The 25,516-nt window shown below is 47.8% G+C and overlaps 1 protein-coding gene across 7 annotated transcripts in view; it reads left to right on the top strand.

Moving 5' to 3' along the window:
• The first annotated feature begins 24,432 nt into the window (after nucleotides 1-24,432).
• The window catches only part of LRRFIP1 (LRR binding FLII interacting protein 1), a 146,037-nt gene continuing 144,953 nt past the window's right edge, over nucleotides 24,433-25,516 (top strand). For 2 of the 7 annotated variants that reach the window (XM_087424622.1, XM_087424621.1), the window contains exon 1: nucleotides 24,443-24,572. In XM_087424622.1, the coding sequence (XP_087280748.1) occupies nucleotides 24,477-24,572 (96 nt within the window). In that variant the 5' untranslated portion in view covers nucleotides 24,443-24,476. Of the gene's footprint in view, nucleotides 24,573-25,516 lie in introns of all 7 variants that reach the window. The other 5 variants (XM_087424625.1, XM_087424618.1, XM_087424620.1 and 2 more) reach the window with 5 other exon arrangements.

Here is a 25,516-nt window from a genome sequence, read left to right as displayed (position 1 = left end):
GAACCAGATGGTCCCAAACCTCCCTTCATCTGTGGCCTCTGTGATATGATCTTACCACACAGAGAGCCACCTACCGTGAGGGAGAAACCTACAACACTCAGATTTAAATCAGAAGATGCATTCCAGGCAGACGTGCGGAGTCAGACTCAGGCACAAATAACCTCCCTGGTAGGGGTAGAACACAGACCTTCTGACCTGTAACCCCACCGAGACATAGTAAGGTGCACACCAGAATCATCATTGCCTGTGGCGGAAATTTGGCAAAATCGGTACATAAGCAATTTACTTAGGTAACCAAAATTAATATTATTTTTGTATGGCTATACCAACTTTTAACTTTTTCTCTTGGCATTTTACCAACTTTCCTGTATTAGCATTAACAGGGAGAATTTCCACAGCGCCACTTAACCAGGCTGCACATAGGCACACACACTGCCATGCAGATGTTCCCCTTTGGAAAGAAATGCAAAGTTACAGAATTTGGGAGCCGGAGGGGCCCCTGGGGATTATCTGGTCTGAGCACCCAGCCGGTGTCTGAAGAATCTCTGCAACACCCCTGCCAACTGAGTCTTCAGTCCCTGCTCAAATATCTACAGTGACGGGGCATTTTCTGCTCCCTGAGGCAGCTCGTGCGTGCAGGTTCCTTTCTGTCTAGACCTGCCTTTTGTAACTTTCCACCCATCTGCCTCGTGGGGTCACTTGGCGAATGCCTGACCCACCGCTGCATAAACAGCTCCGAGATTTTTGAAGCAGTTATCAGGCTTGTACCAGATACTGACAACTGCCCAGCCAGACTCATGGCCCCTCGCTCCTTGTGCAGAGACCCCTGGTGTGGTTCAGATTGTTAATCTATCTCCTTTCAGGTAGACGTGGCCGGTGACCCCACCCTGGGGATCTGTAGGGAAGAGGTGCCCACCCTTCCTCCTTGGGGCTTCCTCGCAGAGCTGTAGTTAAGGATCAAACTCATAGCATGATGGATATCTGAGGTACAGATCTTCCAGAATATTCTTATCTGCTAAGGCCTTTGAGATAAGCAGGAATGGTCGCCAGCCCTCAAAACCTTCGCCCTTGCTTATCTCAATGGAAAATTCCAGCAGGGATTTCTGAACACCAAGTTAAATTCCTCAGCTCAGCAATCAGTTTGGTGCATGGCTGCCCGCCAGGCTGGGCAGAGCAGAGGGGAGCAAAGTCCTGCCAAGTTGCCCAGGGCCAGCAGGGTGGCACAGGGGCCCACACAGAGAGAGGTGACTGCCCCGTGTCCCTACAGGTCGTAACGGGGCAGAGGGCGCAGGCAGAAGAGGCCAGCTTGCCTGGCCAGAAGGAAGGGGGCGGTCAAGGGAGGCTCCTCCCAGGAAGAAATGTTGACACATGGATGGACAGACGGACAAGAAACTTACCCAATGGCCAAGACGAGGAAGGGCTTTCTGAACCCCAGAAGCAGTGTGAGTACAGTGTGGGGGCCTGGAGCAGGGCATTGTGGGGGCACTTGGGGACACGGTCAGCGAGGGCAGAGTCTGTGGCAGGTGGCCAGAGGGGTGAGGGCGGAGAGGCCTCGTCCAACTCCACCAAGACTAAAAACACAGCAAAAACAAAGTAACTACCTTTTATTGAGCACCTACTGCATACCAGGCCGTGTGCTAAGGCATGACTTGGGGTGTCTGATCTCATCTCATCCTCACAGTAGCCCCACCCTGTGAGCCACAGCCAGGGGACCCTCTGCTGGCCACTTCCAGCCGTGGCCCCCTCGAGGGTGAGGAGTTCATGGCCCCCCCACTTCTAGATCACGCTCCCAGATCCTGAGATCTCAGAATTCCCTGCCCAAGGAGCCCCAAGCCCACTTCCGGGACCTGCATGGGGCTTTGCACTAAGTCTGCCCTCCCAGAGCAAACCACGCCACTCTCATGTGCACCCGGGCCCCTCGTGGCTAGGAGGAAGCTGTTGGTGGGCAGCGTGGTTGGAGAGACAGGAAGATCTGATAAGTGAAGGCACTTAATATGTTCCGAGATCAGAGATTAAACATCATGCAGTTGGCACTGCCCCTAACTGGACTGAATTTAACACAATGTGAGTTACCATTTCATTAACATGCTTGATGAAACAGATAACAAACTACCTGCACAACATAGCCTGTTGGAGCCCAACTTGAGAACTTGGGCTTCATTTCTTGTCTCAGTGCAATAACACATTTTAACTTTCAAGTATACCGCTTATTAAATAAATGTTTTGAGCACAGCCTACCATGGGGACAGAATTTATGAGTGTGAACACGTTCCTCACCTTTCCTGCCATACGCCTTCTAAAAGAATCCTGTCTTTGCTTTTTCTGCTTCCTCCCTTCTCCCGGCCATCCACAGAGCGTCCCCGCCAGGCCAACCTGATTCCAGGCCTTATGGGGCTGGCCCGGGGGAGTGGATGGTGAGTCATGGGACTGAAGAGGAAGAAAAGGAGTGAGGACCCCCAGGGCAAAGTGGACCAGTGTATCTTTTCCATATTTGGTTTTCAGCCTGTGTCTTTATGTTTAAGGTGCATCTCTTGTAAACAGTGCAGTTATGTGCTGCATAATGACATTTTGGTTACAACGGACCATATATACCATGGTATTCCCAGAAGATTAGTACATATAGCCTAGGTATGTAGTAGACTATACCATCTAGGTGTGTTAAGTACATTCTATGATGTGCACACAACAATGAAATCACCTAACAACACATTTCTCAAAACATCTCCCCATCGTTAAGTGACGCATGACTGTACACCGAGTTGAGTATTGACATTTTTATCCTGTCTACCTTCTGATCTAGAGTGTCTGGTCCATTTACCTTTAATGTGATTATTGATACGGTTTTGACAAAGTCCACCATCTCGCTCTTTATTCTCTATTTGTTCCCTCTGTTCTTTGTCCCTTTGTCCCGCCTTTCCTTCTCCTTTTGATTTAATCAAGTATTTTTAGGATTCCATTATCTCTCCCTTACTGGCTTCTTACATATGTTATACTGCATTTTTCAGTTCTATGATTTCCGTTTGGTTCTTTTTTAGAATTTCTAAATCTCCCCAGAAATTTGCCACTTCTTTGCCCATTATATGCCTCTTTCCCTATCAATTCTTTATCCTACTTATCACAGTACTTTAAACACCTTATCTACTAATTCCAACATCTGGTTAGTTTGTGAGTCTGTTTATATTGATTGGTTGCTTTGTTTTTTCTTGACCATGGGTCACATTTTCCTATTTCTTCATATATCTGGGAATTGCTGGTGTGTATATGTGTATTGTGTGTATTGTGTTAGTGTGCATGTGTGTGCTGTATTGTGTTTATATGTGTGTGTATATTGTGAATGACGTGCTGCAGAGATTCTGGGTTCTTTTCCTTTGAAGAGTGTTGAGTTGGTCTAGCAGCCAGTTAAATCACTGGTGGATCACCTTGAACTTGTGGAAACTTCGGGGTGGGATCTATTTTTGTTTGCCGTTAGTCCTAGGGTGAATCTTAGTCCTGGCACATAGTCTTTGCTCCTAAGCTGAGGCCCTTTTGGGGTTTCAGTGGAAAGTCTGAGGGGTCTACCAAGCCCCTCTACTTGGCAGAACTTAAACCCCAAACTCAGTCTCCCCAGCCGTGAGTGGGCAGCAGCTGAAATCTCTGCTCAGCTGTGTAAACCTTACAGGTATTGCTTTCCACTGGGTTTCTTGGGGTCTCTCCTATGTATGAACTTTTAAAGGGTCAGCTAAGGATTTGAGGAAAACTAATATGCAATATTTTAGGGCTCTTTCCTCTTTGGTTCTCTTCTTTTTAAGATTTCACCCCTCCATCTAACAACAGCAGAATACATTCTTCTCAAGCTCACATGGAACATTCACCGAGGTAGACCACATTCTAAGCCATAAAACACACCTTAATAAATTTAAAATAATCGAAATCATACAATATCTGCTCTCAGACCACAAGGGAATTGAACTAGACATCAAGAATAGAAAGATAACTGGAAAAATTCCAAAATTTATAGAGATTAAACAGTACACTTCTAAATAACCCATGAGTCAAAGAAGAAATCTCAAGAGAAATTTAAAAATATTTTTAACTAAATGAAAATGAAAACACATCTTATCAAAATTTGTGGAATGCAGCAAAAGCAGTGCTTAGAGGGAAAATCATAGCATTGAATGCATATATTAGAAAAGAAGAAAGATCTAACGTCAACAATCTAAGTTTCCACCTTAGGAAACTAGAAAAACAAGAGCAAATTAAGTCCAAAGTAAACAAAAGAAATATAAGAATTAGAGCAGAGATTAATGAAATTGAAAACAAAAAATCAATAGGAAAAAATCAAAGAAACCAAAAGCTCATTCTTTGAAAAGATCAATAAAATTGGTAAGCCTCTAGCCAGGCTAAGAAAAAAATAGAGAGGAAACAAATTACTAATACTAGAAATGAAAGAGGGGATATCACTACAGAGCCCATGGGCATTAAAAGGATAATAAAGGAATACTATGAAGAATTCTATGCCCACAAATTTGATAACCTAGATGAAATGAACCAATTCCTTGAAAGACAAAATTTGCCAAAGCTCACACGAAAAGAAATAGGCAATCTGAATAGGCCATAGCTGTTAAAGAAATTTAATCAATAATTAATAACCGGGCCAGCCCCCGTGGCTTAGCGGTTAAGTGTGTGCGCTCCGCTGCTGGCGACCCGGGTTCGGATCCCGGGCGCTCACCGACGCACCGCTTTTCCAGCCATGCCGAGGCCGTGTCACACATACAGCAACTAGAAGGATGTGCAGCTATGACGTACAACTATCTACTGGGGCTTTGGGGGGAAAAAAAATAAATAAATAAAATCTTAAAAAATAATAATAATTAATAACCTTCCAAAACAGGAAGCACCAGGCCCAGATGGGTTCACTGGTGAATTCTACCAAACACTAGGCCCAGATGGGTTCACCCATCTGGTGAATTCACTGGTGAATTCTACCAAACATTTAAGGCAGAAATTATACCAATTCTCTACAATCTCTTTCAGAAGACAGAAGCAGAGGGAATGCTTCCTAACTCATTCTATGAGGCCAGCATTACCCTAATACCAAAACCAGATGAAGACAGTACAAGAAAAGAAAACTACAGACCAATATGCCTTATGAACACAGATGCAAAAATCCACAACAAAATATTATCAAATCAAATCCAACAACGTATAAAAGGAATTATACATCACAACCAAGTGGGATTTATCACAAGTGTGCAAGACTGGTTCAATATTCAAAAATCAGTTAATGTAATTCATCAAATCAAGAGGCTAAAAAAGAAAAATCACATGATCATATCAGTAGACGCAGAAAAGGCATTTACAACATCCAACACTCATTCATGACAAAAATTCTCAGTAAACTAAGATTTCACCCCTCATGTTCTAGCCTCTCTGGCAACCCGAACTCCATCCTCTGACTTCTCAGACCTGTAAGTTGTAGCTGCCCTGCCCTGAGCAGACTGGGGAAGGTCCTCAGGAAAGCCATGCTAATGTGGGTCTCATCCAGAGCAGTTCCCTCCTTTCAAGGGTCAAGTCTCCTCCAGTCTTTGCTTCTCTAGTCACTCTCCAGTGTCCTTAAACAGTGTTTTATATTCTATCCAGAGTTTATAATTGTTCTTTGTGGGAAGATTAGTCCAGTACAAGCTCCTGCACCATTATTATAACTGGAACTCCCCTGGAATCACTTTTTAAATTACCTTTAGTTGTTGGATTGTGTTTCTTTAAGGTGAAGCCAAGCTGTGTCTGGGCCATGTGGGGCCCTGGGATTTATATAGGTTCAACATCTATTTACAAGTTGGGGGATTGCCTCCATACACAGACTCCTTCACAGTATTTTTTATACTCTGATCAATAAATCTCCTGAAATAAGAGATGGATTTATGTTCACTCCCATTTTGGAAATCAATGACTGCTCTCTGAGCTGCAAACTGACCCGTGCCTCTAGCAATGGCTGCAGCTCTGGGAAAAATCCCTCACTCTAATGGACAGGCAGCTAGAACCCTCGAGCTCCCATGGTTAACAGGGCTGACCACTTACTCCGGGGTGGTTCCCCAGCGTCCAACGCTGGTCCCTTTCTGCTCTGAGCTTACCTTTGTCCCTCTGTGGAAGGACAGTGAGCACAGAGTAGTAGGGTACCTCCCCGCTGGAGCTCACCCTAGAAGAGGCAGCAGCAGAAGTAACAGAGATGGCAGGACTGGTGGCTATGGTCACATCCTAGCATGAGTAGGGATAGGAAGAGCATATCAAAGGCAGGGACAGGCCTGGGGACTCCAAGCAAGTGGAACAATAACACAAACCCTGGGAGATCAGCCAGGACACTTGACATCTCCAACAAGTCGTCCCATCGAGACCTCATATTCAACATGCAACAAACCACATGCTGACTCTTCTCGCACAGATGTGCTCATCCCCCAAGCTTCCTCCTTCCAGGAAAAGAATCACCAGGGGATTCAGGTCAGAAAACTGGGAGTCACCCTCGTCTCCAATCCCTGCATCCAGCCCACTGCCACGTCCTTCCCAGTTGTACCTCTGGAAGATTTCCCAAAGCCATCCACTTCTCTCCATCTCCTTGACGACCAGTGTTTGGAAGGGAGTCACATGCCAAAGACCCCCTTCCCTTACTCTGGCTTCAGTGCATTCCAAGTCCCCAGAAAGGGTTGAAAAGTTCAGATGGTAAAAGCATGTTTTTCAGGAATTGAGCTTTGCTCTCCCTTTTCCCTCCCCAATCAGGCCAGGCCATTGGCTTGTCTTTCATCCCTTGGAGACTATCTCCTACCTCTACTCTGACCCTGCACAGAGGCGGCCAGGTCCAGGGTAAAGCACCTGGGCCAGCAGGCAGACAGGTCTGGGTTCAAACCCAGGTCCATCACTTCCTGGCAGTGACCTTGGTCAGGTGATCTCATCTCTCAACCACAGTTTCCCCTTCATCAAAGAGAAAATGGTATTACTTAGTTTTTAAGGTTGTTGTGAAGATTAAAGACAATGAAGGAAAAGAGCCTGGCTTGTGAGAGGAGAGCATGTCATAAACGGTATTCCCTCCCACTGCAGCCGTCATTGTCATCATCATCTAATGAGTAATTGTTTCAGAAGAACTTCAGTCTCCGCAAAGCTCGCTGTTGCTGGAGTCCTGGGTCTGGTGCTCACACTCCTGACCCGACCTGAGGCCTGACCACTGTCCTCTAACCTGGTTCCCAGAGCCTATTTCCACATCTGGATTCCACATTAACCTCCCTTACGCGTAGTACACTCCTGGTCCTCCGAGCCCTGGCTGGTGTCACGGGCCTTGACCACCCATCTTGACCAGCTTGGCCTTGGGCAACCACCCCCAGGGTCCCTCCTCCAGGCCACTCCCCATCTGGGGAGCTCTGATCCCCACACTTCCTTGGTTCACACTTGGCTGACACGCAGCACACACCACTGCCCCCTACTGGCATAAAAGCCCTCGGGAACTGCAACATTCACGCTATGAAAGAGCAGTCACATACCAAAGTGTGTGCCTTGTCTCTCCAGGATGACCAGCCATGGGGTGTAACTGGAGGCGTGTGGGATCTGGGGTCAGACAGACCCGGGCCTCCACCTCTGCTACACCACTTACTTGGGCAACGTATTCACGGTTCTCGGGGCCTTCATCTGATTAATTCCTCCAACAACCCACTCTAATGCTTCCTTCCAACATCACTGGTCACCTAACTCCAGAGCAAGCTCCCTGACAAGTTAGTTTTCCTATTCCCTTTTCCTTCAGGGACAGGACCTGTGTCTTTAAATTTTCTTCTATTTCTCAAGGTACCTAAATAGTAGCTAATGAACTGCAATTACATTTGTTGACTTAAAATAAGGGAACATGAAAGATATTGTTTATTAATCACTTCCTTGGCACCATGCTCAGGGTTTATATAAGTCATAATGATGGATCTTCACAACAACTGGGAGGAGGTAGATATGGATGTCCCCATTTTATGGGTGAGAAAATTGAGGCTCAGAGAGACTAAGTGCATCCCCCAAAGTTATGCAGCTGTTGAACCAGGATTCAAATCCACGCCTTTCTTAACCACTACACCAAACACTCAAATGCAGAAACCAACCATAAAGGGAAATAATGCCTACCTGCAAATTAAATCCATCTATCTATCAAGAAAAACCACATGCATGAAACAAAATACATACAAAACCTGGAGGAAATAACTGCATTATATACGTTGCTTTAAAATCTTTCATCTATAAAAATGCTGACCCATCAGTGGAAAAATGAACAAAGCTCACAATCAGGTAATTCACTGAAAATGAATCATGAATGTGCCCTATGCACACTCAAAAATGTCCAACTTCACCGGCGTGTACAGATGCTGATTCAGCAACACAGAGATCAGATCAGCAAAGACTCACCGTACCCACAGTTTAGCAAGAAAGTAGAGACTTCCAGAAACTGCTACTGAGAGTGTCCAGAAGCACAGTTTTCTGGAGGGCAAACTGAGACTGTGTATCAATGGGCTCAAGGGCAAGCTGCAACTATGTGTCAGCAAGCTCGAGAACAATACAGCCTTTGACTGGCAGTGGTCCCACACTCAGAAAGCAGCTAGAACCCAGAGGGCAGATTCATGGAAATGACTCAGTCCTTTAGCTCATCCATCGCTTTTAGCTACACTTCACACTGACAGTACAATGACTCACCTCGTGCCCAGTCGGCCACGGAACACACAAGGGACCCGTGTGAGAACTCACAGGAAGGACGGGGGAGAGGGGCCGGAATTCAGCTTGGGTCAGATAAACATCAGAGACCTGAGATACTTACATCTGAGGATTATCTGAGCCCCAGGCTATTGGGTTTCCTCTCCTTTTCCTTGTTCGTGGTTCCTCAGCTTTCCATTGCAATTCCCTGACTGTCTTCCCTGAGAAAGAGGCTCTGGAATAGATCCACTCCAGCCTCCACTCCTGACCCTCCCAAGCCTGGAGGCTCATTGGAGGGGCCACCTTCCACTCCTGTGAGCCTCCGAGCCTCCGGTGGAGTGACCAACAGCAGAGGCCACAGGCTGCTGTGGTCGCATTCTCCCCGAGGGCAAGTGTGTGGGAGAGGTGAGGGAGACTCAACCAAGATGCTCACTGTTCAGAGGCAGCCAGGCAGGATCAAAGGAAGATCCAGGTGTATGGAAAACCCCTCTCCCATAAAAAGTGGAGAAACAGGGCTTTCCCTACCCAACCATTGTGTATTAGTTTGCCAGGGCTGCTGTAATAAAATACCACAGACTAGGCAGCTTAAATAAGGGAAATTTATTGTCTCACAGTTCTGGAAGCTGGAAGTCCAAGATCAAGGTGTTGGCAGGGTTGATTCCTTCTGAGACTGTAAGGGAGAATCCGTTCCAGGCCTCTCCCCTGCTTCTGGTGGTTTGCTGCAACCTTTGGAGTTCTTTGGCTTCTAGAAGCATCACCTCCATCTCTGCCTCCAGACTGATGAGCCATTCTCCCTGTGAGTGTGCATCTGTGTCCAAACTTTGCCTTTTTATAAGGACATCTGTCATATCGCATTAGGACCCACTGTAACAACCTCACTTTAACTTGGTTACCTCCGTAAAGACCCTATCTCCAAATACAGTCACCTGTTGAGGTCCTGGGGCTTAGGACTCCAGCATGTGAATTCTGGAAGGGACACAATTCAACCCATAACGCCTTGGGTGATAATATTCACAAAAAAGTCAGCCAACATGCTTTTGTGTAGATCTGTCTCCATGAAAAGTAAATTGGGCATTTGCCCCAGGCCTGGTTCTTTGGGGGTTCCTGAACCAAGAGGAGGCCTTTAGACTAGGTGTTTGTACAAAGTTGAAAAGTGTCCCCCAAAATTCATGCCCAAGGAACGCCAAGGATTGTCGGTAACCACCAGAAGCTGGGAGAGAGGCACGGAACAGATTCTCCCCCAGAGCTTCCAGAAGGAACCAACCTTGTCGACACCTTGATTTCTAGGCCTCCACGACTGTGAGATAATACATTTCTGTTGTTTTAAGCCACCTAGTCTGTGGTCATTTGTTACATCAGCTCCAAGAACTCAACAAAGCACAGAACTTAACAAAATCTGCGCCCTGTGGGAGGTTAACAGCCCAACACAGAACATCAGACCAAGCCTGGGGTCCTCTGAGCACAGCCCCACGTGACAGCACAGGTCACATGCCCATGACACTGGCCCTGTGTTAGACCCGCACCTGGGCCCCAGCTGATGGGTGCTGTGCACGAAGTTTACCCAACAGAGATAGTTTACCCAACAAATGCACACTCACTGTGTCACTTGTTAGTTCCAGGTGACTAACCAGGACAATCATATTCTCTGGTTAAGCATTTGGCCACAAGAGTAGAAACGAAGAAGGCAGACAGAAAGAAGGAACAAAAGGACAGCGGAGTTGTGACAACAGTGGCGCTCTAGAGAGGTGGCAGATTATAATTTGGTCCCTAGAACTGCAATGAGTCCTGAGTCACTTCAGTCCAGCTCCCATGAGATCTACTGTGTGGCCAGAATTCCCCAACACTGAAATCCCCGTCATCCTTATAGCTGAAGAACTGACAATATGCTGGCCTTGCCCCTGCTGGCTGGGCAGGGACTGGGGAAACTGCAGCTGGAGAATGAGGGGGCTGAGCTGGGGCTGCAAAGCCCCACAGGTGACGGAAGCACCAGGCACCAGGCAAGGGCCTGCATGTGGAGATCATCTCCCCAACCGCCAGTGGGTGCAGGGCCCCTCATCGCCTCCCAGCTCGCTCCACCCTCTCTGCCAACAGGATCGGGTCTGGGGGAACCCTTGGAGCAATGGGGCTCTCACCTCTCACCCTGGCAGCTGGAACCCCCAACATCTGCCCCCTGTAGAGCCCAGTCTAGGACCCAACTGACCCCTGCCTCCCCTCCCCGACTGCAGAGAGGAAAGCACCAGTTGGCAAGCACAGAGAGGTTCAGAGCATGGCCTTGGCGTCTGACAGCCTTGGGTTTGGAGCCCACTCTGCCCTTTGCTCATTGCGTGACCCGGGCAGGTCACTGACCTCTCTGAGCCTCAGTTCCTCCATCTGTAAAAGATGAATAAAGCTGGACCTAAGCCATAGGAGGTTTGAGTACTAAAATACCCGGTGTGTACGAGACCCAGCACAGAGCCTGGAATGGCCCACAATGAACAGTGTATTTTGAAAACATTCTTTTGCCTGCAGGTTGTTAAACCAACTCAAGCTAACTGGAGTAAAAAGGACTTTATTAGACATCAACTGAGGTTGCTCGTGGAAGCCCAGGGCAGCTGGGCCTGGAACTGGTGAGTGAAGAGCTGTCATCCCCCAGGGGGGCCTCTCTGCATTTCTGCGTCTCTTGTCTGCTGCTCTGCGTCTCGGTGCTCACAGCAGCCCACAGTTCTGGTATTGACAAGTGACTAGCCCTGCCTGGCTGTCAGTCACTCCACCCCCTCCCAAATTCACTACTGTCACCACGGCCCATCAACTGTTGGGGAAGCTGGAGGAGGTGGCTGGGGGTAGGGGGGAAGGAAGAAGCTCTGGGAAAAAAGGAGTCCTCAGGAGCAGGGCAGATACCTTGCAGGGTGATGGCTGTTACTTTAATGTATCGTTAAACTGCCATGCAAGGCCTACAAACTCTAAAACACAAGACCCAGTCCGGTCTTACGTTGTTTCAACTTATCAGATGAAATGTACCTAAAATGCATTCTGATCCCAGAGAGGAAAGATGCCAGTGGCTGTTCAGAAAGCCACTGCTATAGACTTGAATGTTTGTGTCGCTGCAAAATTCATAGGTTGAAACCTAATACCCTAGGTGATGGTATTGGGAGGTGGGGCCTTTGGAGTGATTAAGTCATGAGGGCGGAGCCTCATGAATGAGATTAGTGCCCTTATAAAAGAGACCCCAGAGAGATCTCCCACCCCTTCCCCCATGTGAGGACACGGCAAGAAGATGGCCGTCTATGAACCAGGAAGAGGGCCCCCACCAGACACACCAAATCTGCCAGCACCTTGATCTTGGACTTCCCAGCTTCCAGAACTGGGAGAAATAAGTGTCTGTGGTTTATGAGCCACTTAGTCTGTGGTATTCTGTTCTGGCAGCCCGAACAGACTAAGACAGTCACAGAAAGCTCCAAGTCGGGCACCCAGCTCAGTGGCTGAGTCACTCTTACACACTTACGCCCTTGGCCAATGTCTTGTCAGGCAGACCCCATACTCTGTTATCTCTAAAGCCGGGCTCTGTGAATACTAGACCTGTGTGATGTGTTTCCAGGACAGGGTTCTAGGGCCAGATGGGTTTGGAATGACCATTCCCTGCAATCCCTTCTTGAAGAGTCAATGCACATTTGCACGTAGAAGACTCGAAGAAGTCCCACAGTGGTGCAACCTGTTCTACTTTGTTTAAACCAGCATTTCCCGGATTTCCTGGAGCCTAACTGCATTTCTCACGAATCGCCTATTAGCATGCCCGGGAACCAGTGACCAGGAAACGCACATAAGGGGAAAACCACCCGATCTGATACCAGCCCCTCATCTGGGCTCTCTCTGACAGCTGTCCCTTCCTGAGGCTCTCCGTGCCTGCCAAGGCATCCCACTCGTCCCTTAGGGTCTGATGCTGAGAAAGTCCTTCCTCCAGCTGCCTTGGGGAGCTGCACCCACGCCTGCTACTCTGCCCTCATAATCCTAGTGGTCCACTCCGCTCAGCTTCCTCACATCACTTAATCCCCCCAGCTGCCCTTCTGGACACTTTGTCATGTCCTACTTAAATTTCCTCCCAGACCTAGACCAAACTCCCAAGCGCAGTCTGACCAACACAGCATGGAGCAAGCACACCATTTCTCTCGCAAAATAGACCTCAAAACCTACCTATCCTTCATTAAGTATTTATCAAAAACCTCCCCATGTCCCCAGAAATGTGCCAGAGATCTATGGGGCCACAGAAAAAATGCCCTCAGGAAGCTTACGGTGTATTGAGAAAGCCAAAGAAAACTTCACAAAGTCAAATAATAATATAAACAAGTTAAATAATAATATAAACATTAAATTATTCATACCAGCAATACAATAAATGTTCCAATGACAGAGCATGGCTAAGCCCCTGATAGTTAGACTCACCAGAAGCACTCAGTGCCCCCTCCCCCAACCCAGAAATGCAGTTGAGCACTGGAAGAAATGCCGATTTCAAAGTCAGGAGAATGAAGGCAGATACCTGATCTGCTTCCATTTATCTCTCTTCCTCTTCAGGTTTGCTGTGAAGGATTCCTCTCCCCAGCTACTGCGGCCTGAGTAGTCGGTTATCCTCCCAAGAACACACAGGATCTGGAAGAAGGCACTTTCTAGGATGCAGAACTGGGCGCAGACGCTGGAGTAAGATTCCACAGCAGAAGATTCTTTTTTTTTTTTTTTTTTGGTGAGGAAGACTAGCCCTGAGCTAACATCCAATGCCAATCCTCCTCTTTTTGCTGAGGAAGATTTGCCCTGGGCTATCATCCGTGCCCATCTTCCTCTACTTTATATGGGACACAGCCATAGCACGGCTTGACAAGCACACTGGGAACTGGAACCTGCAAACCCCGGGGCCACCGCGGCGGAGCGCACACACTTAACAGCTGCGCCACCGGGCCGGCCCCCACAGTAAAAGATTCTTTACGCCAGGATGGCAGCTGTGGAAGCCCTAATAACCACAGGAAATGCTATAATCAAGAGTGAGAAGGGGTCTCTCACGTATGCCGGAAAAGACTCCGCCAAAGGAGAACCGCACTTGCCCTGTGCCCAGAGGACATTCATAAATATTCATAGAACTGGCGAGTGGACGAGTGAATGGTGGGTAAATGAAAAAAACAAAAACAAAAACATCAGGCTTCTCACCTGAAGTGTGGCCTAGCACAGAATTAAATGGCTGTGTGAATGAATGAATGAATGAATGAATGACACATTTCCTTTAGGAACTCAGATAATTTGAGCATACTGTATTTTGATGGTTTTCCCCACAATCCATTCATCAGCCGTCCAGCAAGACAAAAGCAAGTTCTTGCCCAAGACTAAGAAGCAGAAAATCAATGATATGCCCTATACACACACACACACACACACACACACACACACAAGCATGCACGCAAGCACACACAAGAACATACACAATCATACCCGCAGATGTGCAGCCAGATGGTCTCTTCTTTGTTCTCCTTTCTCAGCCAGGCACCAACATATCTTTGTCCCTTATCTGGGCTTGTTCTGGAGCACCCGTTCCTCCTTCCTGGGATCAGCCCTGGTCCATCCCTCAGCCCCGTCCCTGCCCATCCCACCCCTACTCTTCCTCCCCAAGGCCAGAGGACCTCCTTCTTGGCAGGGGCATCCCATCCCTGTCCTGTCAGGGCAGCCAGCGGCTTTGGTCAACAGCTAAGGTCTGGTGCTGAGCAAAGATCCTGAGTCTCCTTCTCAGAGTGACAGGACTAGAGTCCCTGAAGAGGACACAGATGGTTGTAGGGGAAAAAAATAATTTTCCCTCCACCCTTCTGAGTTCTTGGCTGAGACCCCTGTAATAAGAGACAGAGTAACAAGAGAAAAACAAACAGAAGTTTATTAACAGGTCTATCTCCTGTGTACATGGAGACCCAGGGAAAACTGAGTAACTCCCCGGGTGGCCTAAGCCACTGCTTAAATACCCTCTTTAGCTGAAGACAAAGGACAGAACGGTGTGCGAGCCAGTTATGGGAGGTTTGCAGGAAACACGCACAGTAAACAGGGGTAAGGCTGCTCTGCAGATTTAAGCGGTGCCTTCTCCATTGTGCGAGTTCCTGTGACTTAGAAGCATCTTCTCTTCCTGGTACAAAGAGGAGATACCCTTACACATGGAGATTTCACTTATACATGTAAATTTCCCTTACAAAAGGGCAACTTCTACTCTCTTTTCTGAGTTTTTCCTGTGTCTGCTGTTTCTCAGATTAATCTTCATGCCAAAGGGCTATTTTGGGGTGGCATATCCCTTCATGGTTCAACGCCTTGCCCTTAGAGCAGTGGAACTGTGGCCCTCGAGGCCCATGGAAAGGCAAGTCTGCAGTGCACGGCTGCCCTGCCTGGGCTTTCCTCTGCCACAGCTTCTTCCTGTGGGAATAAATCATTTCCATCCAGAAAGCAAGTGTTCCTTCCTGACTGTCCCAGCAAGATGCTCCGCTGGAGCGGAGCGGTTATGCACCTGACTCATCGCTCCTTTGGCCGCCTTCAGACCCACTGAAGACAGAAACTGGGTCTTGCTCCTCCTCGTCTCTCCTCTGCCGCACACTGCATGCAGCAGGCGGTCTTTTGTGCATTTACAGTGTGCGGGACTCTGCCAGGCACTTTACAGGGGTGTTATTGCATTTGATCGTTCCAATGAGCCTCTCTTGCGTTGTGATTACACTTTACTCTGAGTTAGAAAAATGTTTCCTACGAAGAAAACCATATAACCTTTGTTCTGCTTGAGGACAAGCTGAATTTTACAAACTGCCTGTAGCAAATTTTATAAACTGTTCTTTGTCTGGGGACGTGGATATAAAGAATTCAACTTGAGCACAGGATGCAAATGAGTAAGTGGCAAACTATTTTTCTATTGTGTTCCTAAAATAGATCGGACTCTGGCACCGAGTGCTTCATCTTGGCCCGGATCCCTTGAGCGCTGTTACGGCTGAGAGTTAAAGTAGGCAGAGCTCAGCCCCCTGCAGAATGTTCTCACTCCCCTGCAACTGTTCGATGCTGTCTTAACGCAGAGAAAGTCCCAGTGGTGTTCTCACGAGAAAGTCTTCAGAGCATTATTCAGCGTAACAAAAACTTGGTGAAATGTTTGCGCTATTTAAAAATTGGCAAGTCGAGGACACAGAGTGCTTTTAAAAGCCACTGCCAAAAATATGGCAAGCGTCTTCCCATAATAATGAGAAAGATCTGAGATATCTTCCCTCAATTTCCGCTTTGGAGGATTGGGGTTGAGTAATTGATAAGGATGGTGTTTTGCTCATAAATACAGTGATTCCTCAAGGGGAAGGCTGCATTGGCTAACTGGTAATGTAACTAGAGGAGGAGCACGATGACTTCCTACTCAAAGTGCCTCACCAGATGCACGGATGTGCGCGAACTGCCCAAGACCACGCAGGAACCAGCCTGAGACTGAGATCACCTGTGCGTACGGAACCGAATGGAGGACAAGGCAAATCCAGTCACAGCCCAGAATACCCTGGCTCCGCCCTCTAGGTTAGAGATGCTCAAGGACCAGGAATATAGAAAAGCTTTCAGGGAGAAAGGACCACAGGAAATGTGATTAACTGGCAGGGAGAGAAAAAAGGTCAGCTTCATGATTCCTTTCACAACTGGCACAATGAGCCAACCGGGATTGTGGGCGAATCTCCTGCTTATCTTCACGTCCTGATGTTACCTGTGGTCCTTGTGCTGGAAAACAGCACACCATGGGTATCTGAGATCCCACAACACAGCGCAGGGAGGAAACAGATGGAACTACTCCAACCTCCTAAACTCTCCCAGCAGACCAGTGTCAAATATGGTGCACACCAAATAGCCCTCCATGGCGTCTGCTTATCCAGCGTCTCCACATCCTAGAAGTGATGTGTTGTAAGTGATGTGTTAGGCAGTCTCTTAAGTTATGGTCCTTTCAAAACTCATTACGTCAAAACTGAGTTTAATTTGACTCCTAAAGGGCAGATGCTCTCTTCTGTTGCTTGCTTATGTTTTCATTGGTTTGGTTGTTTTCCCATCACCATTTTTTTAAATACTCTTTTTTTATTGAAGTATAATTTACATATGCTAAGATGCACAAATTTTAAGTGTGCATGCACTTATACATACATGTAGATGTGCATGCAAAAATTCTTTGAGTTTTAACAAATACGTACACGCACGTAACGTAGGGTAGGGTGACTGACGGGTCCCAGTTTTCCCAGGACTATCCCTGTTTTAAAACTGAAAGTCCCACATCTTAAGAAGCCCCTTATCCCCAGGTAAACTTGGACAGCTAGTCGCCCTACTCACTGAAGATATAGAACATTTCCATCACCCAAAAAATTTTCCTTGTGCTACTTTGTAATCAACCCACCCACCCTCCAAAAGCGACCACTATTCTGATTTCTATCACCATAGCTTAGTGTTGACTGTTCCACAATTTCGTATAAATGGAATCATTCAATATATATGTTTTTGTGCCTGTCTTCTTTCACTCAACATAATGTTTTGCAGATTCATCCAAGTTGTTGCCTGTCTTAAGAGTTTATTGGTTTTTATTACTGTGTAGTATTACATCTCGAACTGCAATTTGCTTATCTATTCACCTGTTGATGGACATTGGGTCGTTTTTAGCTTTTGGCTATTATGAACATTCTTGTACATGTCTTTTTGTAGACATGTCTTCATTTCTCTCTCGGAAATACCGAGGAGTTGAATGACTGGATCACAAGATAGGTTATGTTTCTAAGAAACTCCCAAAGAGCATTCCAAAGTGGCTGTGCAGTTTTACACTCCCACCAACAGGAGGAGAGTTCCAGTTGCTCAACATCCTCACCCACATTTGGTCTTGTCAGTCTTTCCAATTGTAGAGATTCCAATGGGAGTGAAGTGGTATCTTATTTTAGTTTTATTTTGTATAACCCTAATGATAAGGATGTTGAGCATCTCGCCTATCCCAAGGTCTTGAAGATATTCTCCTACATTGTCTTCTAGAAATTTTACAGTTTTCACTTTTAAGTCTAAAATCTATCATGATTTAATTATCGTGTTTGGTGTGAGGTAAAGGGCAAACATTATTTTCTCTATAGATATCCAGTTGTTCCAGCTCCATTTACTACTAAAAAATGAATTTCCTTTCTCCATTGAATTATCTTGGTGCCTTGTCAAAAATCAATTGACCACTGTGGTAGCCTGAATCCCTGGAATCTGTTTTGATTTGTTTTGTTTTGTTTTGTTTTTTAATGCTTCTTCTCTCTGCCCCTCATTTGGGTAGTTTTATTGACCATTCCTCAATGTCACTGATCTTTTCTTCTACATTATCCAATCTATTGTTAATACTATCAATGAACTATTAATTGCAAATATTGTACTTTTCAGCTCTACAATTTCCATTTAGTTCATTTTTTAGAGTCCCCAAGTCTCTCCTGAAATTCTCTATTTCTTCATCTGTTATATCCCTCTTTCTCATACTTATTTTACACTTTTCATCTGCTAATTTCAACATCTGGGTCACCTGTGAATCTTTTCCAGTTGGTTATTTTTCTTTTTGACTATGAGTCTCATATTTTTTATTCTTCTTATGTCTAGTAATTCTTTATTGTATACTGGACATCGTGGGCAATACATTTCAGAGACTCTGGATTCTGCTCTCTTATTTTGAAGAGTGTTGAATTTGGTTCTAGCAGGGAGTTAAGTTACTTTGATCCTGCATACCACCTTGATCTTGTTGAGACCTGGTTCTAGGCTTTGAGAGTGTGTCTATTTTGATTCTTCTGTCATTGCCCTTAGTCTTTAAATGTGATCTTACTATTTAGGTTTAGTCCTTCTGGGTTTTCAATAAAAGATTTGAAGTATTTGCCAAGCCCCTCTAACTTGGTAGGACTTGAATTCCTAACTTTATCTTCCCAGCACTATGCAGCTAGTGAAATCTCTGCTCCATTATTTCAGGCTTCCAGCCCTTGGTTTCTTGAAGTCTCACACTATGCATTGTTCAGGACTCAGCCATGGATACTGGATAAGTTAGTATGCAGATCCTGAAGCTCAGCCCTCTATGCATCCCCCTTTTCTAGGATTTCCTCACTAAATTTGCAGCTGTACTTGTAGCTCCAGACCCTAACATCTAACTCCTTGGTCCCATAAGTCTTGAGCCCTATTCCCACTGCACCTTGAAGACTGGAGAACGTCCTCTGGGGAAATAGATGTCACCACTTTTACATCCCTTACTTCAAAGGTTGTATCCACTCCAGTCTCTGTCTGCTTTTGATGACTCTCCAGTGCCTGCAAATGGCTATTTTTCATATTTTGTTTGAGGTTTATAATTGTTATTGGCAGGAAGGTTAGTTTGATATAAGCTTCATCTCCATTGCTAGAAGCTAAAAGTCCTCTGACACTTGTTTTTAAAACCAATTGACTTAATAGTTAATAAATCTCATGCTAGGAGAAAATTGATTCCATTGCTAGTCAATAAGTATTTGTAGCACTTCTCTTCTATAAGTAAAAAGAAAATCAGTCTCCACATCGTATTTTATATAGCACCTTATGAAAGGGCTCTTTATTCAGTAAAGCCACATTTTCTAAGCAACCGTGGGTCCAGGACCATGAACAAGGCTCTCTGGGGGACGAAAAGGCAATCTTGGCCCCAGATATCAGGAGTGCTATCCTGAGAGAGCTGCTCGAAGGAGTTGGCTAAGGAGCTAGCACTGTGTGCAGGAGGACAGCCCCCCTCAGCTTTTCTCTCTGGAGACACACATGGCATGTAATTATCCCAAGTGTGACAGTCTCCTAACAAGGCACCTTGTTTGTGCAAAATTTCTGCCACTCAGTAGCCACTCAGTGAGGATGAAACTATTATGGTAATAACACTTATAGCATACAATTTCACAAACTTTAGCATTTTAACTCTCACTAGTCACAAATTACCAGTGACTCATTTCACACCTATTGGGACTCTCCAGAACTGCTACAACAGCCAACGTGGAGCCATCCTGAAGTTTAGAGTGTGCAACACGAGAAAAGCGTATTTTGGATGATTATTCTGGCTTTGGTAGGTAAAAAGGCTTGAATGGGGGCAGTATAGAATGGGAGCTCAGATGGCCTGTGGATGGATTTCAAAGCATAACCCTTTAAAACTCAAATTTCCTGTATATATATATATATAGAGAGAGAGAGAGAGAGAGAGATTTTTTTTTTTTCTGGAAGAGGAATCCAGCTTTCATCAGATTCTCAAAGCAGTTCACAATCCCCCCAAATTTAAGAATCACTGGTCTAGAACCCAGATTTTTTTTATCACGGACTCAATCACTAAATATTTTTAAATACCCCCAAATGTTTATATATTTATGTATAAATTATGTTTATAATCTATCATCATCAGTAATACATCAAGGCACAGTATCGACTTAAAATGAGGTTAATCATTAATGATAGGAAACATAAATTCCTGTTTCAAATTGTTTTGATGATTACTAATTGTTTTTATCACATCTAACAACCTTATATTGAGGCCAATGAGGAGCTCCTCATTGGGGTAAGAAACATGTCTCTCATTTTCTTGTTTGTTTGTGATTTGGGGGAATTATCTTTTCAAGAATCTTTTAAATTCTTTGAAATCGTTTGTCTACTCTTTGAGTTTTAGCTAAAACTAGGTTATGTAATCTATAAATAGATTTATAGATTGTTGTTCTATAAATCTATAGATCTTGTTCACACAAGTACATCAAAATATTCTGAAAATATTCTAATGAGAGAGAACGCCACTACTGGCCCCTGGGGATAACTTGTGTATCATTGTGACATGACAGGTGACCACTTAAAGTGAGGTTATATATCTAATGCTAATATTTGACATAAAACATTCTTATTTTTTGTTTAAAATACATATTCGTGAAAGTTCTAGTATGTTCTTCCTGTACCCCAATGGATTCTCTCATGCACCCCATTCTGGAGACCCCAAGTCCTGGAGGCGATTTACTACAAGTAATCCATAGGTGTCGTAAGGTGAACCAAGTACAGACCATCGTGGTGCCAGCAAATATGCAGGAGGGTGATCGAAATGCTAGAAATGAAGGAAAAGATAAATTTAGGCTTAAAGGAGAAAGATGAGTCTAAGATGATTCCAAAGTTTTAACTCTAAGAGACATGAAAAAATAATTGGAAATAGTGGTATCCTAGGAGAGAAGAAGTATTTAGAATGGCAAAATTAGCTTGGGGTGGGGGATCAGTCCAACATTCTACTTTAGATATGCTGTGTATGCGCTACTGAAAGAGGAATCTGAAAAAGTCCAGCAGGCAATTGGAGACAAACCACTAATCTCCTCAGTGTGGTATAGATCCTGACCTCAGCCAGCCCCTCTTCTGGGCACGATTTTGGCTCCATGTTCTATCCACTGTCCTTCGAGCCAGCCCTGTGAGGGGCTGTAATTCACCCCAGCCTTTCCCCAGCTATAATCTAAGTGAGTGCTTTCCATCCTCCATTCATTGGAAGAGCAAGGCTGGAAGACGAGTGACAGACATTTGGGGCAGAACCACATGGAAGGCTTTCTCAATGAGTCACCCTCACAGCCCATGTGACCATCCTTCAGAGGGCCATGTCAGAGAAGCTCTGAGTCACCCTGAGGACTGGATGACTCCTCCAGAAATGCTCATTAACTTCTTTCCCCAGCCAGCCCACAGCCTTCCCTAATGAGGTCCCAAACAAAGGGAACACTGTGCTGGGGAAGGAAATTCCACGTGCGGTCCACTGTGTGGTGCCCCTGTCCAAGGCTGCCCTGGCTACCTCCACTTTCTCCTGGACCCTTCCTGAGGGTGGCATCTGTATCTTTGTGAAGGGCCTCGGTACCAGGCTTGGAGATGAACATATTGATTCTCTCACCCTGAACATCAGACCTGTGATGTATCTTCTCTATCTCCTGCTCTGAAAGAACCCCTCGTGGGTAGTATAATCATCTGGAACAGGAAAAGGGCTACATGGGAGGGGGTTAGGCAGTGCTAGTGGTAACCACGGAGAAGTGCAGTCTTCTAGGGAGAAACAGGCTCATAGACTACCACCCAGGAGCAGCCAAGGGTCCAAGGAAGAGAGAAAGCCACAACTTCTTGGTGAGCCCAAGCTCAGCCTGATGGATGGGGTCTTGTAGGTTTCTGTCTCCCTCCAAGGAGCACCCCAAGAACAGAGGAAACCCACAACTCTGCCTAATGTCACTGCCCACCTCCCCCCATGCCCCAGCAGGAGCTGCTGCCCACCATTCATTCTAGACTCAGGCCTTTGGGGGCAGGAGCTGGGGGACCATTTATTGATTGTCTGTGTGTCAAGCCCTGAAATATCTCTTTGTGTGGACGTCCCCCACCCTAACAAAGCAGGTAACAGTATTTCATTTCAAGGCGAGAACTGATTGTAAAGTGAGAACCAGCCAGTCTGACAGCACATCGCCAGAGGAGGAGGAAGCACTGGGAGGTCATGACATCATGGGACCATCTGAGGACCAGGACGCTGGTTCTGATGATTCCCAAAAGGTGGCTCTTTCGCAGGAGTGGGCGGATGATGGGGGAGAGACGGGAGATGGAATTCACCCCAGTGTTGGAGAACACTGTCTGGGGAATGGAACTATTCAGAAACACCTCCGGCCAATCCTTGAAGTAGTGAGTCCCCGTCTCTGGACAAAACGCAGTTGGGACAGTGAGGAGGAGGGTCAGGAGCTGGACTCGGTTCCCCAAGTTCAGTCATACGCTCTCATTCCGATTGGAGCAGCGGCACATTCAACCCCCAGTGAGGGCTGAAAGACCAGAAGACACAGTCAGTTCCTGCCCTCCTCACGTCAACAGATCATTACGGACGAATTAAGTGCTGGAATAAAAAGTGGCTCAAAATTCTGATGAAGAACAGTGAGAACAAAAGGGGAAGCCCCGGGGAGTTGGGAAGACTTCCTCCAGAAAGGAGACGTTGGAGCTTGGGCGTGGCTGTGGATAAGGAGTTCCAGGAGTCTCAAATAAGCCCCGAGAGAGCAGCAGCTGAGTCTGTGTCCTTTACGGTTATGGCCCAGCCTCCAGCACAGCACCTGCCAGGCAGCAGGTGCAGGCGAATGAATGACTGAAGTGATGGGAACCAGCTTGAGCAAAGACAGAGTCATCACAATGCATCATGGGCTAGGGGAGTGGTGAGCCACCTCCAGCGAGGCTGAGGGCAGAGCAAGAGATGGTTTCCTCCAGCCAGGATTATGTCACCTAAGGAGTGTGGAGTCCTAAGTGGTGTACTACGGCATAGGAGATTCAATCAACAGATAGTTCCTCAGTGCCTACAACGTGTCAGGCATATTCGAGCTCTGAGAATACGATAATGAACAAGCTCAGAGCCCTCACACCATCTGCCCTGTTCACCTACCCCACTGAAGTCCACTCAGGTGTCCTGAGCAATGGCACCTGCATCTTCCCTCCTGTGTCACTCCTCTCACCGTCTTTTCCCTGCAACAAACCTCCGACTTTTCCCTGCCATTACAGGGGCCCCTGGCTGTTCGCTCCTCCATCCAGCTTTCAAGTTACTACCTAAGAACCAAACCAACCTGGTCACGTCACCTGGTTAGAAATATACCAAAATGTTAACTGTCCTCGTCTCTGGGGGAAAAAAAATCACAGGTGACTTCAGTACGGCCCCTTCTTCCCATTCTTCCCCAGCCACATTAAAGACCTCCCCATGCCCCAAACACACAAGGAACTTCTGGACCCGGAGCTTGTGCCAGCCCTTTCCTCTTCCGAACTTCAATACTGACAGCTAACAGTTACTGGGAGTCATTACCTGGACAAGAAGGCAATGGCTCTGTAAATCTTATCTGATTCCCCAATTTATTTTTAAATCCACCTTTACAGGACGGAAGGCAAAGCTCAGGTAAATTCATTCCTATTTATTGAGAGCAGCTGATGTGTTAGGCCTTTTCATAAAAGCTGGGGACACAAGAGTGAAGTGACAAGTCACAGAGGACATGCACGTGAAGAAGGAAAGGCATACATCCACACAATGATGCTGAGCATGCTCTAAGGCTCAGGAGGCTGGCCAAGGCCACACAGCCTGGTAGCGTTGAGCCGCATCTGAATGCCCCTGGGCCTGACCCCAGAGCCCAGCTCTCACCCCCATTTGTGCCGGCCCGATCCCAGCTTGTGGCGGGTGCAGGTCTGAACCAGGTCCCTGCACCCACCCCTCCGCGCAAACCTCTCTCTACAAACCAGTCCCGCGGCCTTCCCCCAGCCCCCGTGGAGGTCCCGGCTCCGCCGGTACCCACTGCCCCGGGGCTGCCCACTGTTACCAGCGGAGGTCCACTCTCCAGTCCCCCCACCCCTAATCCCCCCCTCACCCCGCCCTTACCCCCCACCCTCCTCGCCTCCGCTGATCCCGACCTCCCGCGCCCCAGGCATCTCTGGCCCTGGCCCTCCTGGCGCCTCTGAACCATCCGCCGACCCCAGCCCCCTGTCCTCACCGGCGCCCCCGACCCCGTCACCCTCGCGTCCACACGCCCTAGACCCCCAGCCATCCCAAACCTCCTGCGGTCTCCATGCTCAGGGTCCCCGGCGTCCCCGCGCCCCCGTCCCGGTCCCCCCTATCGCGTCCCCGGCCCCTGGCGTCCCCGCGGGTCTCCGGCGTCCCGGTCCCCATGTGTCCCCCGTGTCCCCGGCCCTGTCCCCCCCGCGTCCCCGGCCCGCGCCCGCTGACGCCATGACGCCGCGGCGGAGGGAGGGGCGGAGCGGACCGGGCCGGGCCGAGAGGGGCGCGAGCGGCGGCGGCGGCGGCGGCGGGCGACCGGCGGATGGCCATGGGCACCCAGGGCTCGGGGCGCAAGCGGCTCCCCACCCGGGAGCGGCTGACGGCGGAGGACGACGCGCTGAACCAGATCGCGCGCGAGGTGAGCGCAGGCGGCCCGTTATGCTGGGGGCGGGCGCGCGCGGGGCTGCTGGCAGGCGTCGGTCTGTCCATCCGTCAGTCCGTCCGTCTGCCGGGGCGCGGGCTAGGGCCGGCGGGCCGGGCGCGCGTGCTCCGGCCCCGGGGACAGGCCAGCGACACTGACCCTCCCCCACGCCCGGCTCCCTTCGGCCGCTGCCCCTCGGGGAGGGAGCTGGGGCGCCGCCCCCGGGCGCCAGGTGGCCCTGGGCCCCGGCCGAGTGGGGGGTGAGCGCCCCCCTTTGTTGTGCCGCATCGTGGGGGTGGTGTAGGCCCGACCCTGGAGGCCCGGGGACCGTCGCCGGAGGCCACATGGCCCTGGCGAAATGGCCCGGCTCGCATCGGTGACCATTTGTCGTCGATTGTCACTCAAGGTGCAACTCCGGCATGAACTCGGGGTCACTGTGAATCTCGTTGCTGGGTCGAGCCTGGAAACGGGTCCAGGCACACGGAGAGGTTTTCATCAAAGTTTCCTGGGCAGAGTTTATTATAACCGCTGGCGTGAACTTTAGGTGTAGCAAATTAAGGGAACACTGTGTGCGTATCTAGACAAGGATTTTTCTCCCACAAGGGTTCAACCTTCAGATTGAACAAACCGGTGACTCCTGAAAGAGGCACAGCAGGTGGGTAGCAGCAGCTGGCTTGGGAAGGGGAGCCGATTCCTTGGGCCCGGGTGGACAAAGGAAGCTTGATTTTTCCAGATATGCCCTTTTGTACCTTTTCAATTGTGGACCGTGTGCACTAACTGTAAAGAACGAATGTGCAGTTGCAGTGCCACCCTGCTCCACGCTCCGTCCAAGTGGTGGCGTGTGATGGAGTTAGTCCACAGACCATCCTTCTCATGTGGAAAAACTTCCAGGTGATTTAGGCTGTGGGGTCTGGTTGCATCAGCCAGCTGTTTATTGAGGT

Source organism: Ceratotherium simum, chromosome 37 (genome assembly GCF_057802395.1).
Source record: "Ceratotherium simum simum isolate JZ-2026a chromosome 37, ASM5780239v1, whole genome shotgun sequence".
NCBI lineage: Eukaryota > Metazoa > Chordata > Mammalia > Perissodactyla > Rhinocerotidae > Ceratotherium > Ceratotherium simum.
Note: the sequence above shows the minus strand (reverse complement) of the source record. Positions and strands in the feature narration are given on the sequence as shown.